The sequence below is a fragment of the Sebastes fasciatus genome, chromosome 3, assembly GCF_043250625.1.
Source record: "Sebastes fasciatus isolate fSebFas1 chromosome 3, fSebFas1.pri, whole genome shotgun sequence".
NCBI classification, from domain to species: domain Eukaryota; kingdom Metazoa; phylum Chordata; class Actinopteri; order Perciformes; family Sebastidae; genus Sebastes; species Sebastes fasciatus.
The window spans coordinates 17,524,600-17,551,914 of NC_133797.1; the positions used below are offsets into that span (position 1 = coordinate 17,524,600).

At 41.1% G+C, this 27,315-nt stretch overlaps 1 protein-coding gene across 3 annotated transcripts in view; it reads left to right on the forward strand.

Annotated features, from left to right (window-relative positions):
- cntln (centlein, centrosomal protein) overlaps window positions 1-27,315 on the forward strand; it is a 110,388-nt gene that overhangs the window by 12,015 nt on the left and 71,058 nt on the right. For all 3 annotated transcript variants that reach the window (XM_074629344.1, XM_074629343.1, XM_074629345.1), the window contains exons 5-10: window positions 3,597-3,731; window positions 4,652-4,831; window positions 7,400-7,533; window positions 9,326-9,488; window positions 10,849-11,079; window positions 20,646-20,786. In XM_074629344.1, the coding sequence (XP_074485445.1) occupies window positions 3,597-3,731; window positions 4,652-4,831; window positions 7,400-7,533; window positions 9,326-9,488; window positions 10,849-11,079; window positions 20,646-20,786 (984 nt within the window). The remainder of the gene's footprint in view (window positions 1-3,596; window positions 3,732-4,651; window positions 4,832-7,399; window positions 7,534-9,325; window positions 9,489-10,848; window positions 11,080-20,645; window positions 20,787-27,315) is intronic.

Genomic DNA, 27,315 nt, shown 5'->3' on the forward strand with positions numbered 1-27,315 from the left:
TGCTGTGAATTTAGAAACAAAGAAATAAGAATTTAGAAATGAACAACACGTTCTCATCCCAACTCGTCACATACTGACGCTTTGTCAGACCCCGTGGCGTCACTATTCAGTAGCAGTAAACATGTGCTTAATCTTGTGAATTAAACACTTGCTTAGGTTCAGGCAATAAAAACCACTATAGTTAGGTTTAGAGAAAACAACATGGTTAGGCTTAAAATTAATTTGTTTTCACAGTTCAAATGTGACTTGACGTTGTGAACACAGGACACGAACAAACAGCTGATTGTCAAGTGAAAGTGAAATGTAACACAAGGGACACGAACAGCGATCTCCTGGTTGAAAGCCATGTGTTTGTGTGACCCATCCACCTCCTCTCCCTCCCGCCAGCCAGCCCTGTGTGTCCCTTTTGCTCTTTATGTCACCACAGCACTTTTTCTGAGCGTTTACTGTTGCTGCGGATGGGTTTACATTGTAATTAATGGAAAGCCCAGTGCGTCTCATCCCGCCGAGAAAGTGTGCCTTGTGCGACGTATCGGACGCCGACGGCCGTGACAAAGCGTCGATATTTGGCAAAATTAAATACTTTCTTTTTTTACATTCCAGAAGGATCCACTCAAAAATGCTAGACGTCATTACATCTCAGTGAAGTTTGCTTGGTTTTAGCAAGGCTTTGGTGAACTGAATATTGTATTGATCTGCACTAATGTAACTGTCATTAGTATTAAAGTAATGGCTGGCAGGCAGGTAACTTGCCACACCTAATTACATAAGTAGCCACACATTCTTAAGCTGTTTCTGACAACTTTACCATTTCCACCAGCGTGTCACATTTGAGAACCAACCTTCTGCAGTAAGAGTTGTTATAATTGAGTCATTCATTCATTCATTACTCATAATCCAAATTAGTTTAGTATGTGTAAAAGTGTAATCCTATCCATGTCTAATCCGCTGATCTGATGAATTCCAAAACGGCTTTTGCAGAAAAGCCAATAAAATGTTGTCAATTAATTCTTCCATTTCGATACTTGCGTGCTTCTGTTTTTTTATGGAAAGTGTCTTGTTCTCCTCTTCAAAGTGTTGGTAATGAAAGTTACAGGCTATTTGAGAATCTCATTAAGAGCACTGAGCTCTGTGCTGTGTCATTCGGCCCTCTGACAGTCATCATCTCATCCACATTCTTGAGCCATGCACACCCATAAAGTGATTAATTGGTTTTTCCTCTTTTTTAGGAGATGTGATGGTCCACTGAGTCCACACAGGATCTTACACTCCTCTTAATATCTCCACTCTCCAACTTTGATGATGTTTTTTTTTTTCTCCTCAAGTCTTCTCTTTTTTTGTTCCACCTCTTTCTCTATATGCTTCCCCTCGCTACTCCTTTCCATTTTTGTAACATAATTAGCTTTCATTTTTGAACTGCACTGGGAATTTTCAAATGCTAATCTTTCTGTCCTAGACCTCTTAACTTGGCGGAACCCCCCTTTTTTCTCCTCTATCAATTGAGCACTACTGGGGTTCAAATTGTTCTTGCCCACCTCATTATCAACGTTTGAATTTATTTTCTGCTCTCCAGTATAAATCTCTATTAAAGCCCCTCTGTTCTTAGCACGGCGAGCTAGGAGTAGCGAGGAACGTTAAATCCACTATCTGGATATATCTGAGCGATTTCCCTCAACATGGCAATTAATTGCCTCCCAGAGCACGGTGTTATTTGAGAGGAGGGTGTACCCACAGAAGGCTGTGGATTACCAGCCAATGCCAAACCCCAGCTGATGCGGTGTTAAGAGGCCGGCCTCCTCGTGCTAGCGCCACAAAGGCTGCCAAAAAACATGAAGTGAACATACACCAGCATCAAAAGTGGGTGGTCATTAAAATCATTGAACAATTTCTGCTGGCCTCTGGTTTGATGAACCATGCGAATCATTAAATTGTTCATCATGGTGCTTTATGAATGTTTTTGACTCACAATAGTTGCATCTTAATACTGTTTGGTAGCTTTCTGTTTTGAGCTGTGGATTAACCAATATGTGAATTATTAATTGAATTAATCAATAACTATTAGGGGTGGGAATCACCAGAGGCCTCACAATACGATCTTAGTGCGTTTTTAAACATTTTGCAATAAGATATATTGCGATATATTGCGATTTATTACCTTTTTTCAACTGCAAATTATGCAGTTTGTCAACATCTGTTTCATCTAATAAGATACAGTTTTCACTCTGTTCATCTCAGAGTTTTCATTCACATATCTTGAGGTCAGAGGTCAAGGGACCCCTTTGAAAATGGACATGCCAGTTGTTCCTCGCCAAAATTTAGCATAACTTTGGAGCGTTATTTAGCATTCTCCCCGACAAGCTAACATGACGTGGTTGATGCCAATCAATTCCTTAGGTTTTCCTTGTCTTAACAATATTCTAAACTGAATATCTTTAGGTTTGAGATTGCTGGCTAGACGAAACAAGACATTTACCGTCATTACGTTGGGCTGTAGGAAATTGCAATGGGCATTTTTCATTGTTTTCTGATGCTTAATAGATCTAACAACTAATCAAGCAAATAATTGTTAGTTGCAACCCTATTTCTGTTGCAACCCTATTCAAGTAGAGGTGGGCGATATGGTCAAAATCTTCTATCACTGTATATGTCATTTTACATCATGGTGTATATCACGATACAGTAATTGTTCTGTAAATTCAATTAAGAAATGGTTTAAAATGACCATACCATACTTCATCATACTTGATTATTGCCTTCTTTTATTTGGAACTTCCGTACAACCATAAACAAATGCCTCACATGAGACAACACTTGAGTTAAAAACAAAAGACTCTCAAACAAAAGACTCAGACTTTCAAAATGGAAGCTTTAAGGTTCCCGAGAACAATAATTTCAAGTGTTAGAGATTTTAAGGTAAACAGGTGCAAGTAAATACCAGCCTAACTACAGTCAGGGCAATATAAAATCACACACATTTCTTTCTTTTCCTGCAGGATTTGCTCATCTTTCATTTCAAAAAGCTGACAAAACACTATCAAAATAAACTACAGTGTGCAAATGCCTGGTAATCATGTAACCAGAGTTCTTCCTCATCTTGTGTTGGTTGGGATGCCTCCTCTTGCTCAACTCTCCTCCTCCATGTCTGCCCAAATCATGATACCTTGTGAGGCAGCTGGATTTGCGAGATCACAAGATCACAAGATCACAAGATCACGCGAGAATTTCTACCGTGGTGGAAACGGTATTGCCAAATCTCTACTGGTGGACACATTTCTACCACCGCACGCTATATACTGTCATATCGCCTAACCCTACATTCAGGGTTAAAACATAATCACAGATTATTTTTTTTACATTTAACAGACTTTATCTACTGATTATTCACAGATATCATTTTGGGCAATCAGGATATAATGCCTGGTAAATTTAAACGTATTACTTGTTGTGTTATTCAGACCTTGGTCAGGACACAATCCAGATCCTAATTTTGATTCGAGGTTTCCAAGACTTAAATCCATAATGTAACCTGGAGCACTCTTTTTCTCTCTTTCTTTCTCTTCTCTCTGTCTTTTTCTCTGTCTCGCTGTCTGCCACAGAAAGTGACAGGCCAGCAGCAGGAGATTAACAACTTGGGACAGAGGAGGACGACAGTGGATGAGGGGAGTGCCTTAATGAAGAAGGAGCTGACAGCTCTGCGTGAACAACTGGTCAATAACAGTCAGGAACTTAAGGTTGGTGGAACAAATTTTCTTAGGCAGTTTGAGCCTCAGAGTCGAAAAGTCTCTTTTCTGTGTGGCACTGAACACGACAAGTCCCCTGTGGTGATAGCCATAGGCACTTGAATCATTTAGAAGAGAAAGAGGATTGCTCAGCCCTCCTGAACACAATCTCTATGTCTTTGTGTCTTCTCCTCTCGCTTTTCGCCCTCACTCTGCCTCACCCTTTCTTGCTTTTAGCTTTCTTTCTTGCTACTGACAACAGAGAATACTTAACAGCTGGAAAGTGTGTGTGTGTGCGTGAGAGAGAAAGGAAAGCAGGTTGTTAACTTGCAGATAAATACTTAATGACTGCTTCAGTGGGGGAAAGTGAAAAGTGTGCTTGTGATGGTGTGGCTTCTCCCTAATTATGCTTAGTTGGGACCTGGCTATGATTAATTGATAAAGGAATGGTCCTTACACAGTCTTGGTGAGGTCTCATGGCGAGAAATTGTGGGGGACAGCATCAAAGGAGACCTAGGTTGAGTCTAATGGGTCTTGCAGCAAGCACCATTCTCATTAGGAGCCTGTCATTAAAGCCGACACACTGGCCCCTGTACCTGCATGAGCCCAGCTCTTGCGGCACGGCTCGGCCCACACCAGCCAACATCTGGCCGCGTGGGCCCAGTCATACAGCACAGGTGACCTTGGCCAATCAGCGGCCCATGCAGGGGGCTCCCGCAGCAAAGCCGCTCCACTGTTTACATATTCATTTCAGCCTCAACCCCATGGGTTGCTTCTCTTTTTGTACTTCTCACATCTTTCTTTTTTCATTTTTCTCAGTTTGAATCGTTACCTTTTTCCATTTCTCTCCTTTCCGTCGTCGTTGTTTATTTGGCCCTCGTGACCCCCCACTCTCCTCCTTATACACACACACACACACCTCTCTTATCCAGGAAATGAAGACGGAGTGTAGGAGGAGAGAGGAGGAGGAGCGGCAGGTGGTGCAGGCTCTAAAGGAGGAGAATAAGGGATTAACCTCCCGCTGGGCCGCCCTGCGAGCTGACCTGGAGGAGAAAGAGAGGCAGGCCAACAGCCAACAAGACCGGAGGGATGCTGCCCGGGACAGAGTCAAGGTATGAACACGGGGACAAGTCCATTCAGACACAAACACATACACACAAAGTTGTACAGGAAGGGCCCCGTCCTCTAGCTTTCCCTTTCTTCTGCATACCTTGAACTCTGTGATCCCTCATACCCTTTCTTCCTCAGCATGTGAATATAAAAATATCTCTGTTGTAAAGCATACAATTTAAATATGCAGGGACTATATTCAAAGAAAGGAAAAATTATGATTGAATATGGGGGAGACATAGCTACCTTGGTTAGGGTAAAAAATTAAATCAGCTCACCACAACTGAAAGGAACTTTTTGAAGTCATTTGCTTGTGTGGGTGCAAGAGTTTGTAGTTGTGAGTCATTAATTTACCCCAAATGCAAGCACGTAATTTTCAGAATTTATGTCCATTGCTCCAGTCATTGGTATCAATCAATACTTCCCATCTCTGTTGACACGAGAAATACAGTGATTAGACAGTGTTGCTTTTTAAACATTCAACCAATCAAATCACAATCAAAGTCCTGAGGAGTTTTCATTTCAGCTGCCTTTTGCCATCCCCTTACAGAAATCAGCTGCCTGCCAATACTAGAGTCTCAGGACGTAGCAGCAGCAGCAGAAGAGCTTCACATTCTCCCCCTTTCCTTACAGACTAATCGTTATGATGAACATATTGCTACGCTAGTCAAACAGGAAGTCTTGAATAAGTCAGGGCTGCAGAGTAATTACACTTGGACAGGATGGAGCCCAGCAACTAGTCTATGCACATCCATCACAGCCTAAGACACTCCACCTGTTCCTCATTTTTTTGTATCATACATTGATTTGAGAGATGGAGATGGAGAACATGGGGTGTGCGGTGGATACATCATGCCAATTTGTTTTACATAGCAAAGATTTGTCCAGGAATTTACAATTTAATCCAGAGCATGTACACCTACAGGAGGTGGACCCAGTTAAAGAAACATCATGGGATAGCCATAAAGCTAATACAAATTTACTGATCCTCCTTATTATGTTCACTTATTTAAACACTTAAAGCTGCAGTTGGTAACATTGAGCAAATATGATAAAAAGTTGATGGGTAATATGTGGCAAATGTGGCAAAAATCATGTCCCTCTGTGTCCTCCTAGTGCTCCTAATGGCATTTGCAAGACTTCACCGCGCCAGAAGGAAAACAACCAATCAAGCAGTCTCTAACGCAGCTGTCAATCACTGCTCATGAACTCCGATCAAACGGTCAAGCTAGGCAGCGCTGATAAAATATCAATCAAGATTATGTTTCTGTAATGCCTATTTCTCGCCTCAAATGTTTTCAGAAACATCTTGTAGTGTACTGTTTAGCTGTAAAATGAGAAAGTTTGCGACTCAGCAGCCACAATCGAGTCAAACCCAAGCACCGCCCACCGGCAAGAGCAAACATTCTCATTTTACAGCTAAACAGTACACTAAAATATGTTTCTGAAAACATTTGAGGTGAGAAATAGGCGTTACAGTAACAGAATATTAATTCATATTTGATCAGCGCTGCCTAGTTTGACAGATTGATCGGAGTTCACGAGTTTCCCGAGCAGTGATTGACAGCTGCTCTAGAGACTGCTCGGCTCTGATTGGTTGTTTTCTTATGCGCATGTTGAAATCTTGCAAATGCTATTAGCAGCACTAGGGGGACACAGAGGAATATGATATTTTTCACAGATTATCTGTCTCATGCACTACTGTCAGGATATAGTGACAGTTTTATTAAAATAACTTTTTATCATATTTGCTCAAAGTTACTGACTGCAGCTTTAAGAAAGAACCTACTTGACAATAACACATTCTCCTGCAGCGAACCATACTCTGCTGTAAGATGTTTCTGTTATTTTGTCCTCCGATGTATAGACACCAAACAAACACGACTGCTTTTTATGCAGTCATACACACAAGTATTATGGCATCTTTTCATGTCCTTTCTTGTAATTGCCGAAGACTAATTAATTTTGCATATGGTTAATTCGGGCCCCGTGAAATGCTTTTTAATTACATTTAATCTGTCAAGGTTTGGGGACCTTTGATGCCGTGCACCCTGCCCTGCTCTAATGGTTTCTTCTTATTAAGAAAAAGCTGTCACTAACACCTTGTCTACACCTGCTGCACAGCATAAAGCAGCAGTTGTAGTCCTACGTCTGTGTCTCCAGTCCACTGGATCTGTTCAGACACAGAGTGTTTTGACAGTGCTTACAGTCCAATACGCAATCAGTGTAGTTACATGTGTAAATTGGAAGTAAATAGATATGGAGCCCTAAAAGATGCTTTAGGTTGCATTTCAAGCTTAAATTGTGACAGAAATGTGAGCTGTTACACAGCTAGTGTAGACAGCTGCAGAGTATCTGTTCCATCAGATGGACAACAGCAGTGTGGACAGTATCAGATAAGGGTTGTTGATATCCAACATTTACACTTTGTCACATTGTGAAATGAAACCTTTCTGATTCCAGTGCAGCGTGAGCAGTAACCTCACTAGTCTGTCTTCAAATCACTGCAAACACATAGGGCTCTATGTTACCTGAAATAGAAATAAACTGTTGTTACTCTTCTCCACCAGGAGTTGGAGGAGGAGCTACACCATGCTTGGCAGGAGTTGTCCAGGTTGCAGAGCCACAGTAGCAGTCTATCAGCTCAGCTTTCTTCCACAGAGAGGGAGGTGGCAGCAAAAGAGGGGCAACTCAATCAACTTCGGTGAGCCCTTCCAACTTGGTGTCTTGTTTTCTTGTAACAACCACACCTGAATTGGTTGTATTTATGGGTAATTTCATTAGTTGAAGGAGGTATACATCTGTCCTGTGCAGACATATGCGTATACATTACTTCACATGGTATATTGCTCTCTACGCTGGGAGGCTTCGGGGTGACACAGATTCCTTCCACTCTGGCTCACCTAAAGCCACTTGATAAGCCCTGCATAGTGGATGTGCTTTAAAAGAAGGAGAAAAGGGAAACAGGGCAGGCTTTGGCTAAGCTTTAGTCGATATGATAAAAACTGTGAGAACCGTAGGAGCCTTAGTGGTAATCTCAACCTTTTTTTAACTACTTTTCTGTTTTAATGCCAGAGGCACTCTGACATGTCAGTCACATCAGGACTAGAGACCGTTCTCTAGGTTTCAGCTAGATGAATATAGATATCCTCATGCGTTATTGGAGCACTTTCCGGTAATTCCATGGGACACAAAACAAATATCAGAAATCAACTTTAATGCTGATATTGCTATGTTGAGGGCAATGTGTAGGCATTGTTGACTAAAGAAAGATTTAATAAACTTGTCATTGTCCTGGGTTCACCCTAATATCGCAAATATGATTATTTGTATAAGTGAATTACATCTATATCACATTTTACACTTTTTAACACATTTTCACACCTTTGATTTAATAATAAAATCTAAAGGTCTTCACACACTGGGGGCGTTTTTCATGCGATTAATTATTCACACGTCAATATATTTTTTAGGGCTGTCAAAGTTACCGCGATAATAATATATTAATACAAATTTGTTTTAACGTCACTAATTTCTTTAACGCAACTTGCGATTTTTAGGTTGTAACAGGCCCAGCTGTCACAAAGGAGGTTAAATAACACTCAAAACTTACGCTAAATTTTGGCGAGGAAAAACTGGCATGGCCATTTTCAAAGGGGTCCCTTGACCTCTGACCTCAAGATATGTGAATGAAAATGGGTTCTATGGGTACCCACGAGTCTCCCCTTTACAGACATGCCCACTTTATGATAATCACATGCAGTTTGGGGCAAGTCATAGTCAAGTCAGCACACTGACACACTGACAGCTGTTGTTGCCTGTTGGGCTGCAGTTTGCCATGTTAAGATTTGAGCTTTTTTTTCTTCTAAATGCAGTACCTGTGAGGGTTTCTGGACAATATTTGTCATTGTTATGTGTTGTTAATTGATTTCCAATAATAAATATATACGTAGATTTGCATAAAGCAAACACAGTTGCCCACTCCCATGTTGATAAGAGTATTAAATACTTGGCAAATCTCCCTTTAAGGTACATTTTGAACAGATAAAATAATGTGCGATTAATTTGCAATTAATCACGATTAATTATGGATAATAATGCGATTAATCGTGATTAAATATTTTAATCGATTGACAGCCCTAAAAATGTTTTGAACTATTGTTTTTGTCATGAATACTTTTACACAGAACGTGAATAGGCGAGTATTTCAAATTTTCATGTTGTTTATTCGTCACGTCCCCGGTGTGTAAAGGCCTTAAGAAAAGCAATAATATTTTCAGTAGTCTTACCTTTTCACACCTTTTTGATAGGAGTTCTCTATGTTTTTATGTCTTAAACCTGGACATATCATTTCAGAGTATTAATGAAGAAATGAATGGCAGTAAATGCTCTATGGTGTATTGATAAACAATGTTTTTACTTTAACATCACAGTGCATGTACAGTATGAATTTGTATAACATGTTGCTTGTGTGTGCGTGTGTGTTGTGTGCATAGTTGTGAGTTTGCAGAGGTGCAGACCCTGTACAGACAGAGTACAGCGCATGCAGCAGAGCAGAGCAATCTGATGAAGCAACTGGAAGGACTCAACCTGGACACTCAGAGAGTCCTGAGGAACCAGGAAGAGGCACATACTGCTGACACCACCTCCTATCAGAGGGTACACAAATGCACACACACACTTGCCAAACCTCAAACTCATAATTATTATAACCACTTTGTTGCACTCCACTCCGGCCTCACCCGCTGTGGTGATTTATTTCCAAGCTAGCTGTAACCTACAATTATTTGACTAGTGCCAGAAAAGAACCGTATCCTGTTACTGTGAATGGGTTCTCAACCTACCACCCCTCCGTCTGATGACTGTACCACTGTGCCATACACAGCACTACACTGGGACGGGGGACAGGGAGACATTTGGGGCAGTTATGAGTCATAAAACATGAATTTTAAGGAACATTTTTAGTCTCACTTCATATTATCATCTTCTTTTTGCCGTCTTTTTATCCTTCCATTTTCCTTTTTGTTCTTACTTAAATGATCTTAGCATATATATTTCCTATTACTATGGAAATAAGTAGGGCTGTCCTTGACCAAAGAAATTCTTATTCGACTAAGGGGCCGTTCACATGTAGCGTCTAAAACGTGTGCAAATCGCGCCGCTTTCATCCTTTTATCCAAGGTACTTGGGAGGTTGCACTCCTGTCGCGCCTGCTGTTACTAAGCAACCAAAACCTGTGCGCTGTGACGACGATGATGATAAAGTTGCGTTCATTTTGCAGTAAGCCTCACTGACAAAACTAAACTCAGTCAAAACAAAAATAAATGGATTTCCAGCACCGTAAATCCCTCACAGTAGCTTAACTGCTCGTTTCTTGCTTTGTTCCTCGTCACATGGCATGCGGTGCGTGCTGCAGCGTTCCAAAAGTTTAACTATTTTCATCTCAGGGCGCAGCCGTTGCGTCCTGAAAAATAGGTGCTTGGGAACGCTTGTGCATCGCGACGGCGTCGGTTTCGCGTTTGATGGCGCCTGCCACGCGTCTACATTGACAGCAATGGATTTGAGGGCGTTAAAAACGTGGCATGTGAACAGCCCCAACACTCATACGATTTTGTGGACTTAACGATTAGTTGATTTAATTGACAGATCTGTAAAACTGAGTTTCTCCACGAAGAATCACATAAAAGCACAACTTTAAATCTTGTTTGTCTGAGATGTGGTCATAAGTTTCTTGGAAATAAGTCATTCAGCATGAAAAAAGCATAAAAACTAAATGATTAATTGACAAAAGAAATCTTTGTCGACTAAGACCAAGACAAGCGATTAGTCGACTAATCAACTAAGCGTTAGCAGCCCTAGAAATAAGAAAACATCCCCATATGAAAACAATATGTCAGTCTTCATGTCACCCAATCTCATGAGTGACGTCCCATCTCTGTTTGACGTGACCCGTTCCCTCTTCACCTCCCCTCCTGCCCTGCTTTTCCAACCCCTTTGTCCTATTTGTGTTTGTTGACAGCTGTACACGGAGTTGAGTCAGTGCTACCAGACCCTCGTGTCTAGTGAGGCCAACCTCCGTCAGAGGCACCAGAAGCTCAGCGATCTGCTGGCTCAGAAAGACCAACACATCCTGCAACTCCAGGCCCAGCTACAACAACAACAGCAGCAGCAGCAGCAGCAGCAGCAGCAGGAACAGATGCAACTGCAACAGCAACAACACTCCTCACCAAACAGACAAACCAACTTTAAGGTAAGCACCTCCAGGCTAAAGAGTGGTTTTCTATGATGCTACTTTAAGTTGTTGAACTTTATATATACTGTATACAGGCATTATGCATTTATGTGGGTAAGTACAACAAAATATGTATGCTTATGATCCCCTGCATAATGTGTCTATGTTTTTTCTTACATGTAAAACACATTATACTGTATTATGATACTCCAATCACCTGTCTGTAGCTAGTGTCTAATTGTCCTAAGGTACAGAGACAGCAGTGGATTAGAAAAGCACAGTAATGACTGACAAGCCCCACCATGGCCTGTGGCGGTGGTCTTTAACTGAGAATCACTCTCTTAATATCACTCTAGTTCACCCTTGATCCATCCATCTCTCTCTTAGCACCAGCGTCTTTCATGTCAGCTATCTGATCTTCTCCAGCTCTCTGTCCTAGACAGACACACACACACACACACACACACACACACACTCTCTGACTTACTTACTTATCTATCTTCTTTCTATCCTCCCACCCAAGTACCTGGATGTCCTTTTAACACACTCCCCGTCAGATAGCAAAGATAGATAAGAGGTGGAGAGAGGTGATTTAATTGGAGCCCAGTTATGTTTTTGAAGGTGATGTTGGAGTTACAGTTCTACATCTGTCAGTCAGCAGGGGTTTGGCTCTAGCTCACTACCTTTGAACTGTCACCCCCCAAGGCAATAGAGGCTCTAGTATAAACTAAGTTAATGCTGCAGCCACACTTTAAGTGGGCTTTAACAACTCCTAATGATATGGTGATAGGTGTTTCTTGGACCACACAGTGTCAAAGACTGGAATAGTAACAGGTATCTTGTACTCTTCAGCCACACAACCTCGTTCCATCAACATTGTAGGGCTCTGCACTCGTTGTTATAATGAGCGTCTCTATCTGTTTCGTGCTATGACGTTCACTTCAGTATAAACTACATCTTATCGCAGATGAAACAACTCTGTAGCTGACGCCGCGGAAGATAATATTTTTGCAGCAGTAGAGTAATTTCTGTGCCTCCACAGACGGTAATTGTTTAATTTGATTGGTTGATATTTTCTGACAGGGCTGCCCCCAGACTGGAAGTTAAAAGATATCAGCTCAAATGTTAAGTGAGTTACAATCGCCCTGTCTCACTTAACCCTGTTAATTTAACCAGCGGTGAAATATAAATGGATCATTTAGTCAGTAATTAAATACAGTACTGCAGTGTTCCCCCAGTAATTAATACTACATTTAGAGAAGATGCAGTTAGAGCTGTGTGTGTGTGTGTGTGTGTGTGTGTGTAGTGTGTTTACGCATGCATGTATGAACAGTATGTATGTGAGTATATATATGTTTATTTTATCACAATGAACATGCACTCCACCTCATGTCTCTTCCTCACCCAGGTCAGAATGAAAAACACTCATCACACATTTACTTCCAGATGTAATTACAAAAACACCGTGTGTATAATAACCTATGCTAAGAATTAATATGAACTTTTGTTTACTGAACTCATGTAGCTGCTGTCTGGCTGATTTGTTTCTTTAACTTTCTTACCCACTGACATCAAAGTGAACAGATCAGGTATCCCAAGGTATAGCACTCAGTCAGGAGGGCTTTCTGTTTCCCACTCTGTAATTTCACTGACAGGTTGCGCGTATGTGTGTCTGCGTAGGCGCGTGTTTGACTAAAGGTGTGTGTATCCGAGCACATAATCGCGAATTCTGTAACAACTTCCTCCCGAACACCTGTTAAATTCTAATGCTCGGGTTGTTAAGGCAGATTTGATTTTAATTTTAAATGTTTTGGTGGAAGTTACCATTGGAGGTGATCAAAGTGCTGATCGCAACGGGAGCACAGGGGGGAGATGCAGCGCTCATTTGAATATGGACCAGAGCGACGGCTTTGAACACCCCTCCCGCGGTGGGGTTTTTTGGGGGTGGGGGGAGCGGGAGCGGGAATAAAGGAGGAGGGTGGGTGAGAGGAATAACACCCATTGTGTGTTATACTTCCATGCTGTGCACCGAGATTGACTGTCTGTTCTCTTCTGTCTTATGTCAAGTTAACTCTTTGCAGGAAGCTTAACAAGACTTTACAAAGGCTTAAACATGAACAATGTCCAGAGTAACCAAACAGCTCTGCTTGCTGTCAGTTAATGTGAGTCATGCTATGTTTTTTGGATACTGTTTCCTCCTATATACGTTAACCTACAGGGTCAGCACTCCAGGTTAAATAATGATTGTTTCTTTTATTTTTTTAACACGGTAATGTTTCAGCTCCACATAGAAAAAATATTCTCGTACCTAGATCTTAAAGGGTAACTTAGGTATTTTTCAACCTGGACCCTATTTTCTCATGTTTTTGTGTCTAAGTGACAGAAAGATTTTTCTGAAATTGGTCCACAGCAGTAATGTTGTGACCGGCAGTCGGGTAACAAACTACGAGGGCAAGTGAGCAACATCAATGTAACGTTATGTTCACTGAAAGTGCTTGTTTTTGCTACTGACAGGCTCAGATTGTTATTATAAGTGTCTGACTACATCATGGAAAGGACCCTACAGAGAAATAAAACCTTTTTCTTTTCCTTTCGCTTGATCTAGTCTGTTATTGTACTGCTGAAGGAGAAGTCTCACCGTGAAATCTGAATATCCGTATACTCTGGCTCAAATAAATATGGGCGGCCATCGAATTCAAATACCTCATCCACATTGTCCAAATCATCTAAATATTGAGCCATGACATCGAAAATCTTTAAGATATCACTAAGCTACGTGTTACAAACTCTGCCCGGCTGGCACTCGCGTTTCACATGTCAACTTGCGAGATTTCAGAAACCTCTTCTTGAGCGAGACTCTTTCCATAATGTCAGACGCTTATAATAACAATCAGAGCCTGTCATTGAAAAAAAAAGCACTTTTAGTGGACGTAAATGGTGGTGCCAGCTTGCCCAGATAGGATTACATTGCAGCCCGCAAGCGGCAGCCGTCGACAGCGCTCTGCCTCAATACTGGACCAATTACAGAAATTGTTGTCGCTATTAGTCATTTAGAAAAAAAGAAGATGGGAAAGTAGGATCTAAGTTGAAAAATAGCGAAGTTACCCTTTAACTAAAGGTCATTTTTATGGTCAATCTGTTGATTGTTTTTACAATTTGTCATTTAGTGTAAAAAAAAAAAAATGGCCATCACAGTTTGCCGGAGCAAAAATATTCAGTTTGAAGTAATTTAAAACAAAGAAAAGAAGCAAATCGTCATATTGGAAAGACTTGAACCAGTTTGGTGTTTTAACTTCATAAAAATCTTAAACAATTAATAATCAAAACGGTTGTTGGTCAGTCAACAAATCGACCCATTGTTTCAGCACTACTTGCATTGTATTTTCAGAAGTGTTCAGATTTTTGTGTTTGTGTTTGTGCGTGTGCATGCATGCGTGTGCGTGTGTGTGCGTGTGTGTACTGAAAACAGTGCGATATCTCCATAATGTCAGACTGGAAATGGCCTCATGCCCCGATCTTCTAGCTGTAGGGCCTGGCCGATCATCAGGCACCTGGGTGACCCCCACGCACAATGAGATGCAGTCTCAATAAACTGCCAGGTTGGGGAGGTTTGGGTTGCCAGGTTGGGTGGTCACCATCACAATCTAGAGGCAGGGAAGCAAGTCCTCATTAGTGGACACATTTAAAATGTTTATAGTGGTCTAGTGTTTGGCTATTGTCAGAGCTGTGCGGTGATTAAAGACCAACATTAGAACCCGTAGCAGACCTCAGGCTTTCTGGAACCTGCACCACAGTAAATGAGTGGTAAGTTGTTAATTGTGTGGGCAGTCATTCAAGGCACTGGTTATTCTCTCATCAGCATTGGAAAGGGAAAATTAGGCATGTTCATTCACTCCAGAAAAGTTTCATATGAATATAAGTGTGTCTTTTAAATGTTTACTGAAACTTTTTTCATGTACAATAGGCCTTTTTCACAGAGAACATTTTGACATATCACAGTAGGAAAAGCACAGGTGTTAAAAATAAAATGAATGATGGCTGAATTCCATTTAGCTGCTTTAGTTTAAGAGTCCTGGTTTTATGCATGCGGGCTCTTTTCACACTATTAAATACACTAATTATCGTAGATATGACCTCTCATTATGGCCGAGAGACCCCATTTCCTACGGCTTTCTGTAAAGAATAGAGGAATTGTGCACCTGCACCTACATTCACATTTTCCCTCTTACGTTTTAGCACGTTGTGTGTAACATTTTAACACACAAGTAACTCATGGGTTTTATAGACTGAAAGCAAAGAAACAACATCTGTCAAGGTGACCAGGCTTTTTTTTCTTCTTGTTTTTTAATAAATTGAAAGAAGCCAACATGGTGCATGATGTTTTTTTTTTTAACATCTCCTTCTGGCTTGTTATTTACGTTGGCCAATCTAAATGCTTTTAGATGTATAATTAAAGTGCTAGTTACACACACATGTGCTCATAAATACACCCACCATTTTGCCGGGTCACGTTTGGCTTAGGTGAAGCGTTTCTTTTGATCATCATCATCATTAATAGCAACCATGGAGTGAAAAGCGATGAAACCAGAATGCTGCAAAGATACCATATAATTCAACCAAGAGCTCAACAAACAGAAAGGAGTCAGCCAGAAGGTTTTTTTTTAATGTAAGCTTATGTATACAGTACAGTAGGGCTGCAACTAACGATTATTTTCATTGTCGATTAATCTGTTGATCATTTTCTCGATTAATCGATTAGTTGTTCGGTCTATAAAATGACAGAAAATGGTGAAAAAAATGACGATCAGTGTTTCCCAAAGCCCAAGATGACGTCCTCAAATGTCTTGTTTCTTACACAACTCAACGATATTCAGTTTACTGTCATAGAGGAGTAAAGAAACCAGAAAATATTCACATTAAAGAAGCTGGAATCAGAGAATTTTTTTCTTTAAATTTCTGTTAACCAATAAATCCATTATCATAATAGTTGATTAATTGATTAGTCAATTAATCGTTGCAGCTCTAATACAGTACAGTACAGAGCAGTATAAGGATAGAGGGTACATTTAGTCTTCTCTGTGATGGGAAGCTTATATAAGTCAGATATTTTTGAATTGTCTTTCACATGGGTCTTGTTTTGACTCTGGCTGCTCTTCAGTTTTTTCCCCATCTGGAACGGCACTCCTTTAGCTTAACTGTCAGGACCTCCCTAGGAGTATGTTAAAAATTTAGTGCAACCTGCTGCTTGTATTTACATATGCCTTTTCTCTTCAGACACATCAGTCATCCTCTCCATATTAAAACACTGCGTAAAGGTTATAAATTCAAATAATGCTTAAGAATTATAGTCTGATAAATGTTTCATGACTTGCTATTTTTTTCCGTCAACCACTCATCTATGTATGCTGAGTGTGTTATCAGTTTTATCAGTGTTGTCAACATGAGTTTGTGTATGAGCGGGTGTGTTTGGAGCTGGGCCATGTCCAGGGCCAGAGACATACTAATGACATGGACTCCAGTGGTGTGTTTTACCAGCTCAACTGCTCTCATTAGACGAGAACCTCTGTGTAGCACAGCTCGCCTCATTAATGAAGCACAGCCATGTGCCGCTGCAGATACATGCACTCGCTCGTTCAGGCACATACACTCGGGTCAAACCGGCTGTGTGGGAGGACTCACGGCTGTGTACGTACACACAACAACATACAAACACACACACCTTACATCCTACTCACTGTGTGCTGTCCTTCTATGAAGTCCCTCCTCACTGCACTACCACGCTCATACATATATGCACACACACATTCTTTGAAGAATCACCATCTTGAATACAAAGTACACCTGGCCTGATGGGGGAGGGGGGGCACGCACCTTCTAGCCCTCACTTCTGAAGCCTAGCCAATCACTCACAAATGCTGTCGCTCCACAGATGTGTGTATTTGTGTATGTATGTAGTCGTGTGTGTGTGTGTGTTTGTGTCTGTGTGTGTGGCGGGGGCCCCTCCTGATTATAGCTGCTCCATAATTAACAGTGATCAGATTTGTTTTGTGGCATAAATGGTGCATGTGTAGAACATTAGGCCTGGCAAGTCTCATTTCACATTCAGCTCAAGGGCTCGGCAGCAGACGGGTCACGAGCTTCAGGGAGCACAATCACAAGCCTCCCTCCATATGGTCCTGCCTGCCGCATCCTCAGCAGCGAGGGCCGCGAGTGCCAGACAAGTTCCCCCAAGAACCTAATCGTGTTCAGTAATTACCAAGACCGGCTTTTCTCTTTTTTTTTCCCTCCCTCCCTCCCTCCCTCAGCCTCCCCACAATCTCTTGCTCTTTTTTTTCCACTGCACCTGCATGCTCTCTTCTTCTCTTTCAATCTCATGCTCTCTCCCTGTCCATTGCTTTCACTAAGCTGCTTGTAATATGTTTATTCTTTCCCTTTTGCTCCTTTACTGTCTCACAGTTTCACAGTTTTTTTCTGGATGAAAACCAGGATGGGGATGAGAGAGATTTTTGAGAGGAAAAAAAACTCAGACACTCCCGCATCAGTTAATTTCTAAATTGCTTTATGTGGCTGATGCCGAAAAACCCAGTCCGTCCTCCTGACTGCCTGGAAATTATAAATAATTGTAACAGATGCGCCAATATGGCCGGCCTCCAATAAACGAGGCCCCAGATAATTTGACCAACCCCCTTTGACAGGCCAATTTAATAAAACATGAACAAAATCTTCCTCACTAATAATTTATCATCCCCTCTCCTCCCCTTTGGTTAAAGTTGATTACCCTGGCAGTTAACAAGGTCACGCCCAGATGCCAGCTTTCTGATAATGCAATCAGGACTTGTTGGAAAAAAGGTGATGACATCCTGTGCGGTTTTCTTCGTTACCTGTCCTCTCAGTAACACACAGTTGTGAATGCCTCTGTTTTGTCGAAAGGCTTTAATTTGATGCCTTCAATAGACGTGTTGTTGATAGCAGCAGGTGAGGCTGTTTTTTAGTGTTTCACACTTTTTTATTAAGGACTTAAGAAAAGAAAGGTGATAATTTATGCAGTAAGGTGATGGAGTCAAGAGGTTATGTGAGTGAGTGTTAACTTCAAGAAAGGACTCGGGTATCAACTAAGCTTATACAAAGTGTATACATGTGTCTGTATCCTGTCCCTTAAAACCATCAGCAAAAGTGTGAAGATAGTACGACAGAGTATTAGGGCCACATTGAGGGGGAAAAAAACAGAAATTTTGAGTATAAAGTCATAATATTACAAGAAAGAATTTACAATTTAATAAGAATAAAGTCCTACTATTTCAAGAAATAAAAGTCGTAATATTACGAAAATAAAGTCATAACTTTACGAGAAAAAAACATAATTTCCTCCTCCACAAAAGAGTCAATTTCCCCCAGTTCCGTGTGGTTCCTTCTTCGGAATAAACGCAGTTTCTTGCACAATCTTTTCAAGGTCCTGATACTGATGATAATGTGGTGCTGATGTGCCAAAAGATTAAGTATTTCATTATTTGTGAAACTTATACTAAAGTATGACTTCACAAGATGCTCCACATTCCTCATTTTCACACATGCGGCACGCTGCTCTATTTCCCCTCTAAAATAACACGTAAAATTACTACTTTATAATATTATGACTTTATTCCTCGAAATCTCAGATTTCTTTTTTTTCCCTCAATGTGGCCCTAATTCTCTGTCGTAAGATAGAATTTCACATTTAAGTGACGTTATAAAATCAATACTTATAGTGATACTCTGTAGCATTATAGGACTGCACAGGTGTGAGTGTATGCATTAGTGGATGTGTGTGCATCCATGGGTGGGTCCTCTGCTTTATCCTTGTCCCCTTCAGTTTGTTTTGGTATTCCCTGCTGTGTGCTGAGGTGTGCAGATGCTGCTAGACTGGCTAATAGACACTGATAAATAGATGGGCCATGATAGCACACACACCACAATGTTGGAGGTGGTACATACCTGTCCCGCTGCCACATGACACATCTGGTTATTGACTTCGGCATATGAAAATGTCATCCAGTATGCAAGGGTTTGTCTACTTGAAACTCTGTCAACTTGGGATTTTCTACATTTCCTTGATTTCATTTTGTCAACTGCTGTTGATTCAATGAAAAGTTGAAATACAGGCTGCTTGGTCGCCCACTAGTTTGTGAAAAAACTTGAGCATGACTGTGATCTGATTGTGGGCTTGTCTCTTACTCAACACACCATGTGCTTATGACAACATTGCATTATGGTTCATTGAGATGACTGTCGGTGTCAATGCTTAAACTGATATTTCCACCTCTCCTATAGATTTCTCCCTGTGTACTGTAACTTGTAATAACTAGTGGAGTGCCCGTTCGGAACAGGCTGATTCATTGCCTGGCTCCCGGTAGCCTCCCAGTATTGCTGCTTGCAGCGTTGTCAGGAACCGCACGGTGCTTGTTGACTCCAGGGAAGTGAAGTTCGCTTGTAACGTTAGTATATCCAGCATCCAGTAGGGCTGTCAATGAATATTCTAAAATCAAATAGTAAAAAAAGACAGATATTAAAATATGAAAATCAATATTAGATTATGGGGGAAAAAAGCAGCACTACCACGGCCGTCTGCCTGGCACGCACTGAATGCACCACATGACGGAAATCACACAACGCTACTTTCATTAATTGAAAATGAAATGTAACGTTAGTTCAAGCTGACTGAGGAATAATTTAACAACTGTAACGACGAAGTGCTGTTCGTTTGTTTGTTTAAAGTTTATTATTATTGAACGTGTCATATCTCCAAATTGCACTGCACTCCATGGGATCCTGAGCAATACACCCGCCAAGTGTGAAGTAGATCAGATGAGCGGTTCTCGAGATATGAGAAGGACATACAGAAAGAAAGACAGATTCTTTGCTTTTTAGTTAGATAATAGGAGTGTAGAAAATAAAAAGATTTTTTTTACTTATCCTTTCTCTTAACTATCAATAGTATGTAGAGTTTAGTAATATTAATAACTACTTCATTTACCAGTACAGTGTGATCCAGAAAGTGACTGAATGGCTGTTTAGTGTAATTGCTCATAAACGTTTGTTTGTCTCACATTTTAATTGTTTTATGTTTTTGGTTTTCTAATAATGGCCAAAAAAAAAACTGTTGGACAGTAAACATTGGCTCAGAACCTGTTATAGCAATATTTATTAATTTGCTTATATACTGTTTTGATTAAGCTGAGGCTGGTATGCAATTTTAAACTGAGTTGAAAAAACTAAAAAAAAGATACAGTATATTTTTCAAGATCGTATTACATGTCACAGATTATGGATCATTAGTTCCTTTTTCTTCATCGTCCTTTTGAATATGACACATGTTGAACATATTTACAATAATCCGAGTGTCAAATTACTGTAAAGTCATACACACAAACACTCACATGCAGGTTCGAAGTGTATTGTAGGCAATGATACTACATTTCTTGTATGTCCGTCACAAAATAACATATGCCTTAACTTTGGATTCACAATTTGTTTTTGTTGTTCTCTGCACCTATAGGCCGGTCTTTCTCACTCACAAACACACATGCACCGTCTCTCTCTTCTTACAGGCAGCGGTGTCAGAGCAGGTTGATGCTGCAGCTCAGAGGTCTAGCCCTGGTTCTGACTGGGCCCCCACCCGAGGCTCAGATCCCAGGGCAGAGGATAAGACCCTTCAACAGAGATCCTCCAGCTCCGTCAGAGGACAGCAGGTAGGTTAGCACACACTGCTGCCAATTATGTCATAGACAGCACGTGGGTGAGCAGCTAACATGCCCACATTACCACTTTGCTCAGATTAGATCAAAGCCATAGAGAAGGGATATGAAGGAAATGGTCTGTTGAGAATCATGTGATTCATCAGACCCTGCTTCTGCCAACCTTTGTCCTGAACTCCCCAACACACACACACACAGATGCCCCTCCTACTGTGACCAGGCCGGCGTGTGCTGCAGGTTTCACGCATGCCTTGGGCTCAGGCACTGGCTAATTTACCGCTTCAACAGTACATTATGAACAAGAAAGAAGCTTTTGATCTTCTCAGTATTCCACTCATAAGTTTGGCAGTTTCTAGATGGCCTCACTCACTCTAAAGCTGGCCTGAAGACACATTGTTTGATTTATACAGCTGTCCTCATTATGGCTTCAATGGAAGTGCTTCTGTTCAGGCATTTTATACATGTAAGGTCATTATTTTGTACAAAATAAATAAACGGTATTGACATCATTTGATGGGCTTCCCTTTTCTGGAGGCTCTGTGATGTTTGCCCTAGGACGCACCCACACATGCACATGCACACACACGCAATAGTCTGTTGTTATGCACCTACTATTAATTATTTGGATTCTTGTGCCAATACTTTAAATTAGAGTGGGCCTGTGATGCATTTTTCACACAATGCATTTTTAATACCTTATTACGCTGAATAAAAACATGAATCATAATCTGGTTTATAAAAGTGTAAATCGGTGTGTTTAACACAGTGTGCATGTGTTGTCCTTTTCAATAGAAAACCAAATTTAAATGAATCTATCAAAAATGTCTGTTTACTAAGGTGACCTACAGTAAGGTCACTTTATTAGAAGTCAGCATTTTTAACCATTTCAACACCTTTAAATACCTTCTGGGTGGAAAAATCTGTATTGATAGGACCCTCCTCCCTTTACATGAAGCCCGCAGCTAACACAGATAACAAAACAAGTCCATAAGTATAGTGTCCCTGTCCCAGCTTGACAGGCTTGAGCTTCACTTGATGTGAGACTGTGGTTATTTTTGCCCCTGACCCCACACACACATATCTATTGCATACATACATTTTCAAATACAATTTGAATACTGGTGCATGATCATGTAACAACTGCTTGGCCAAAAGAGACAAGTCCAAAGAGATTGAATCAAAATTGCAAATCTTACTATATCCTGCTCTCAAGGAACCATTAAACTAAAATATGTATTTGTTGAATATCAGTTCAAATCAATACTTGTTTTATTTTATTCAGTAATACAATTTGTACAATACAATATCAAATGAAAAATACAGTAGAGTAGAGTAATTAAATTGAATTCATGTTTAAGGGTGCTTTCACAAGGCAACATTTAGTCTGTTTAATCAAACTCTGGAGCGGCTTGTATGGGAGTTGTGAATGCAGTAATCATACTCTGGTGCGGACCGAAACAACCACACTAGTGTTCGACTGGAAAAAGCGGTCTCGGACCGTTTCCAAGCGAATCTTAGTCTGGTTTGATTGCAGGGAGAACATAATCCGACCCAATTGCAGGAAGTGAAGCAAAATGCAGGTTGCCTGTGCGACCATTTGTCTAGATGGACACAGGTAAATGACAGTTTAACATGAGTGGGAGAGGACTGACCTGAACTTCTGTAGAAGTCTGATGTTTGCCTGACATCTGGGCCGAAGAGAACACACAGAATACGCTAAATAAAGTCCACAAAAATAGTGACGTCATTCGAGATAACACAGTAGATCAGTGCCGAGTCAAAGTGAAAAAACACCATTAATATTTCACAGTCTGATTCCTTGCATTGAAGTGGCAGCTCTTTTTATTTGGTCCACTTTCATTTGTGCACTTTGAAACTGAACCAGACTAAATGGAAAACTAACCAAAAGTATCAATTTCACTCTGATTCGGACTAGCCAACGGTGAAAGCGCCCTAAAATAAATTTTACAGTAAATTCAGTTTTCACAGTTCTGTTTCAATTTGAACTCTTTCTATTTTATTCCCCAAGTGATGATTACAAAGCAGTCATCTGTATAAGACTGCTACTGTAGGAAGGGATTAACATTCTTCACTCAACCAGCCACCAGCCATGAGGCACAGAAGTAAAACAAGTTGTAATAGTTAAGGTCATTAGCTTTAGGTAAGTAAACATCATGCCATGTTAAACCTCACTGTTATTGAAAACTTGAGCATTTTGAGTAGTTGCTGTTGGCTGCTTAACGTTCAAATATGATGATTCTCCAAAGAAACCATAAACCTGTTATGCTTCATTACACTCCATTTAAACAATAATACCAGTCTGCAAGGTCAAAAGCTGATGAAATGAGCCTTCTGTGCAGCCCCACTGCTACCACCTAGGACACAATTTGCAGCTCATTCAGTAAACACCTAAAGTGAAATGTGTTTATTGGCTGAGGCGACGAGCAGTTCACAGTGGTACACGACTCGCAATTTGCTACGATACAGTAGGCTAAGTGTTAAACTGATGTTCTCAGGATCTGAGTGAAGAAAACGTTTTCTTTGAATTGTGAAAGCCTGATTTAAAAAAGAAAAAACAATAAAAGTAAATTAACTCACCAATGATTTATAAAAGTTACGTTTATTCATATTTATTTCAATTCAAAACTATCTGGAATTTTGCCCTTAAAAATGTAATTAAATTTATTTAACAAATCATTTTACTTTATTTCAGTGGTCCACTATGAGCATGATGGAGTTCAACTTTGAATCAAACCTATGCAGTTCCTAAGCGGCCGCCTCTCTTTATAACTGCCGCCACTGTTTTCTTTCCCATGAAGATCACTTGAGTTCATCAGCTGTCCTGACTTCTGGGTTTTCCACTTAACTGTTCACCAACAGGTAGTCTCCGAACGTGCATTATCTGGTGCCGGGAGATGCATTTCTCTTCATAGAGAAAATATTCCTTTTTTCAGGTTGTGGTTGTCGCGCTGTGGTCGACTTATGCCCGTTGCATACCGCTTTAACTGACAAGCTAATAAGTCAAGGTGAGATTGAGTGTTCGTATCTACTGCTAGCCGTCAACGTTTTTCATTAGCTACTATGGCTATCACAGCACCCTCTCAGGGGAATGCTGGTGATGGCAAGGTTAAGGATGTAGCGTTCTGACGCCAGACACTTGTCGCTGTGTGACAGGCGTGACGCGCTACAAATAAAGTTGAGCTGGTCTCTTTTTTCAGCGCTCCAATGACGCGGTGAAGCGTCAACCAATCATGTGTTTTCATTTCACTCTGTTGAGTTCCATCACAAAAGGTTGTTAGCCAGTTCTCAGTGCTATTTAACAACATAACCACGGCAACGAGCACTTGAGCAACACTTCAACGGCGACTCGCCGACAATGTATCTGGACACGCTGGACATTTTGTTGCATTTGTCGCTTGTAGTGTGAGCGTAACATTAAAATTCTTGAGCGTTTCTTTCAAGTGTCATTGGACTCAAAAGCAGATTCTTGCCTTTCCAACACCACGGTAAAGCACAGGGATAAGGTGGCTTCAACCAGCTCTTGCGGGGGGGACATGGTGGAATACCCCAATTCAGAGTTTACCTCTCTGTTCAGTTAGAGGAAGATGACAGTTATGTTATCATGGAACTGCTCAGTGTTTTTGCCTTTTGCCAAGGAGAGCGATAGATGGCTTAATTCTGTCTTTTCTGTACAAGCTATGTACAAATGTTGCACTATCTGGACAGGATACTCTTTGTATCTTGGACATCTTCTCATGGACAAAAGCCTCTATCTCTCCGGTGTAGTCACTCTGGGTAGTGGATCATTTTGTTGATCATTTATTCTTATAAAAGTCGTTGATTGCAGCCTCCGGAGAGACTTTCGGCTCATTCCACCTGGGGTATGGCTACCTCATGGGCCCTCTTCAGGGGCATTTCTGTGAGTGATATCTGTGCCACTGCGAGCTGGGCATCCCCTCACACATTTTGTTGGTTTTACCGCCTTAACACGGCGGCGTCTTCGTTGGCGCACTCAGTATTTGGCGTGGGTTCATCGTAGTTGTGTATTCTCAGGTTACCGCCTCTTACATTAGTCATGTATTTGGCAGTGTATCTTGGGTCTTTTGAATTTTTGTACTCCTTTTGATAGATTTTTTTTTGAGATGGAGTACATTTGCTTTGTGTTACGTGTGCACCCATGTGTTTACACTTCGACGTATGTCTCTCTATGTACGTGTCTTGTCCTGTGCTTGTGTGTATACAACATTCCTATTCGCCCGGCAACCTGAACAAGTTCAGCTTTGAGAGCTCCAGACGCACACATGACACGCTGCTGCAATCATAAAGAAGCCCATTGATGACAGTGACCCCTCTCTCTGGGAGATGGAGAGAGAGAGAGGGTGGAGGAGGGAGGATGTAGATGAAATGTTTCTTCTTTGCTCCACAGCCAGTGACACTGACCCCTCAGTAACTAACAGTTTTACTCTTGCTTGCATACAGACTCTGTTTAGATTCGGGCCTCTCCCCTCATTTCCCTCTCACTGTATGCCCTCCTCCCCTCCATCTGCATTGCACTCTTATGTTTGCAGAGCAGTTACAGGGTGCGATGCACAGGTCAGGTCACGGCCGCCAACCAGCTGCCGAGATGAGGTAGACAGCGGGCACGTCTTTCTTCGCCTCGTGTTCTCTGCTTTTTATCTTTCAGGCCTGTCTTGTGGAACATTAACAACAGTGTCACAACATAGAGCTTCCCACACAAACAGAGGGCATTCATGTGTCTTGTGAACCTGCGGCAGACGGGCGTCTAACTGGACCAGAGAGAACATCTGCGGCAAATCTCAGTCATTTGTCAGTGTCGCCATGTCATCTTCCCCCTGTACTCCTTCACACAAAGCACACTGCAGTTTCTCTCCTCTGGTGCTCACATACAGATGGACGGTAATGATGGAATATTCAGCTCATTGTTAAATAAAGCCTCCCCAGAATGCACTTCTACCTGAAAACCTATTTAGAATTCATCCTCAATAAGTCATACTTTATAGTAAGTCATCTTTACTTTTAAGTTTAGGGCTTTTAGTTGATTTTCCCTTTTTGGCCTCTCAGTTTCCCCTATGCACATACAGGCTAAGCCAGTTGGCCTGCCACTCATCAGGAATATGCAGATCAATCTGCTAATTAGTTGCATAGAGTCATTAAGGCTGAGTTAGAACACATGGTTGGCACCCATACAGGCATGATAGCAGAACCGAGCACACCAGGTCACTGGAGTCAACTGTAGCTCTAGGGCACATTCCCAAACACACTTGCATACTCAGAAATTTTTGTCACAGGCAAATTATTTTATAAATATAATAATGAAAATAAACATGTCACTAGACAAGTGACATAAATATGTATTTAGTATTGTTATCATCCTTAATCTTATCATAACATCAAACCCCTCAGTTTTGTAAAAATGTTTTTATTGCCATTAAGGCAATAATATCCTTAATCGCCTTTATGGTTATCATTTAGGGCTTTTCCTTTGGCATTTTTTGCAGCGCCAAGTCAAACCATGCAGCGATGATTTGCGTTTCCATTTACCAGTTTTTTTTCCGTCGGGTTGCGCAGAGTCGCGCTCGAGATGGACCATCGCCGTAGTCGCGGCCAAAGTGTTCCCGACCCGAACTCTCATGGCTATTTTCAAAGGGGTCCCTTGCCCTGTCACCTCAAGATATGTGAATGAAAACTCTGAGATGAACAGAGTGAAAACTGTATCTTATTAAATAGATAGATACTTACTTAGATACTTTATTGTCATTGTCATTGAAAACAACGAAAAACAGTTTAGCAGCTCTTTGCAGTGAAAAACAAACATTAAAACATTCAGTCACAGAACAATAAATAAGTGGATCATCATCATAAAGTGCAAATTATGGTTCAGCAGCTAGTGTCCTCAGCCTTTGGGGGGGGGGGGGGTTCTACACACTTGACAGCCTGTGGGTAAAAGCTGTTTCGTAGTCTGTTGGTGTGTGTTTTAATTGTCCTGTATCTCCTTCCGGAGGGAAGGGGAGCAAACAGTACATGTCCAGGGTGGGTGGGGTCTTTCTTTGGAGATACAGCTGGCTTTCTTACAATAAAACAGATGTTGACAAACAACAAACAAAAAAAGTTAATGAATCGCAGTATATTGCATTATATCTTATCGCAAAACTCAGCATATTGTGACCTAAGTGTCGTGATAATATCGTATTGTGGGGCCTCTGGTGATTCCCACCTCTACTGGGACCTGTGTTATTAAAATGCTCTTGCCATTTCTACCAGTCTGTAGTTTTATAACTTTAATATTATTAACATTTTTTGCACGAGGGGGCTTACATATCCACTATCCTATCATAAACCTCCTCACTCCACCTCCTCTTCCTCCTGTACTCCTCAACCACTCCAGCCCAAGGACTGTTGTACGTTTAGTCACATTGCATATTTTAGCCTGCCATCTGGTCAGCCCTGCCTGGCACCGCAGGGGTTCTCCTATCCTCCCATATTCATATTCCACTAGCATATT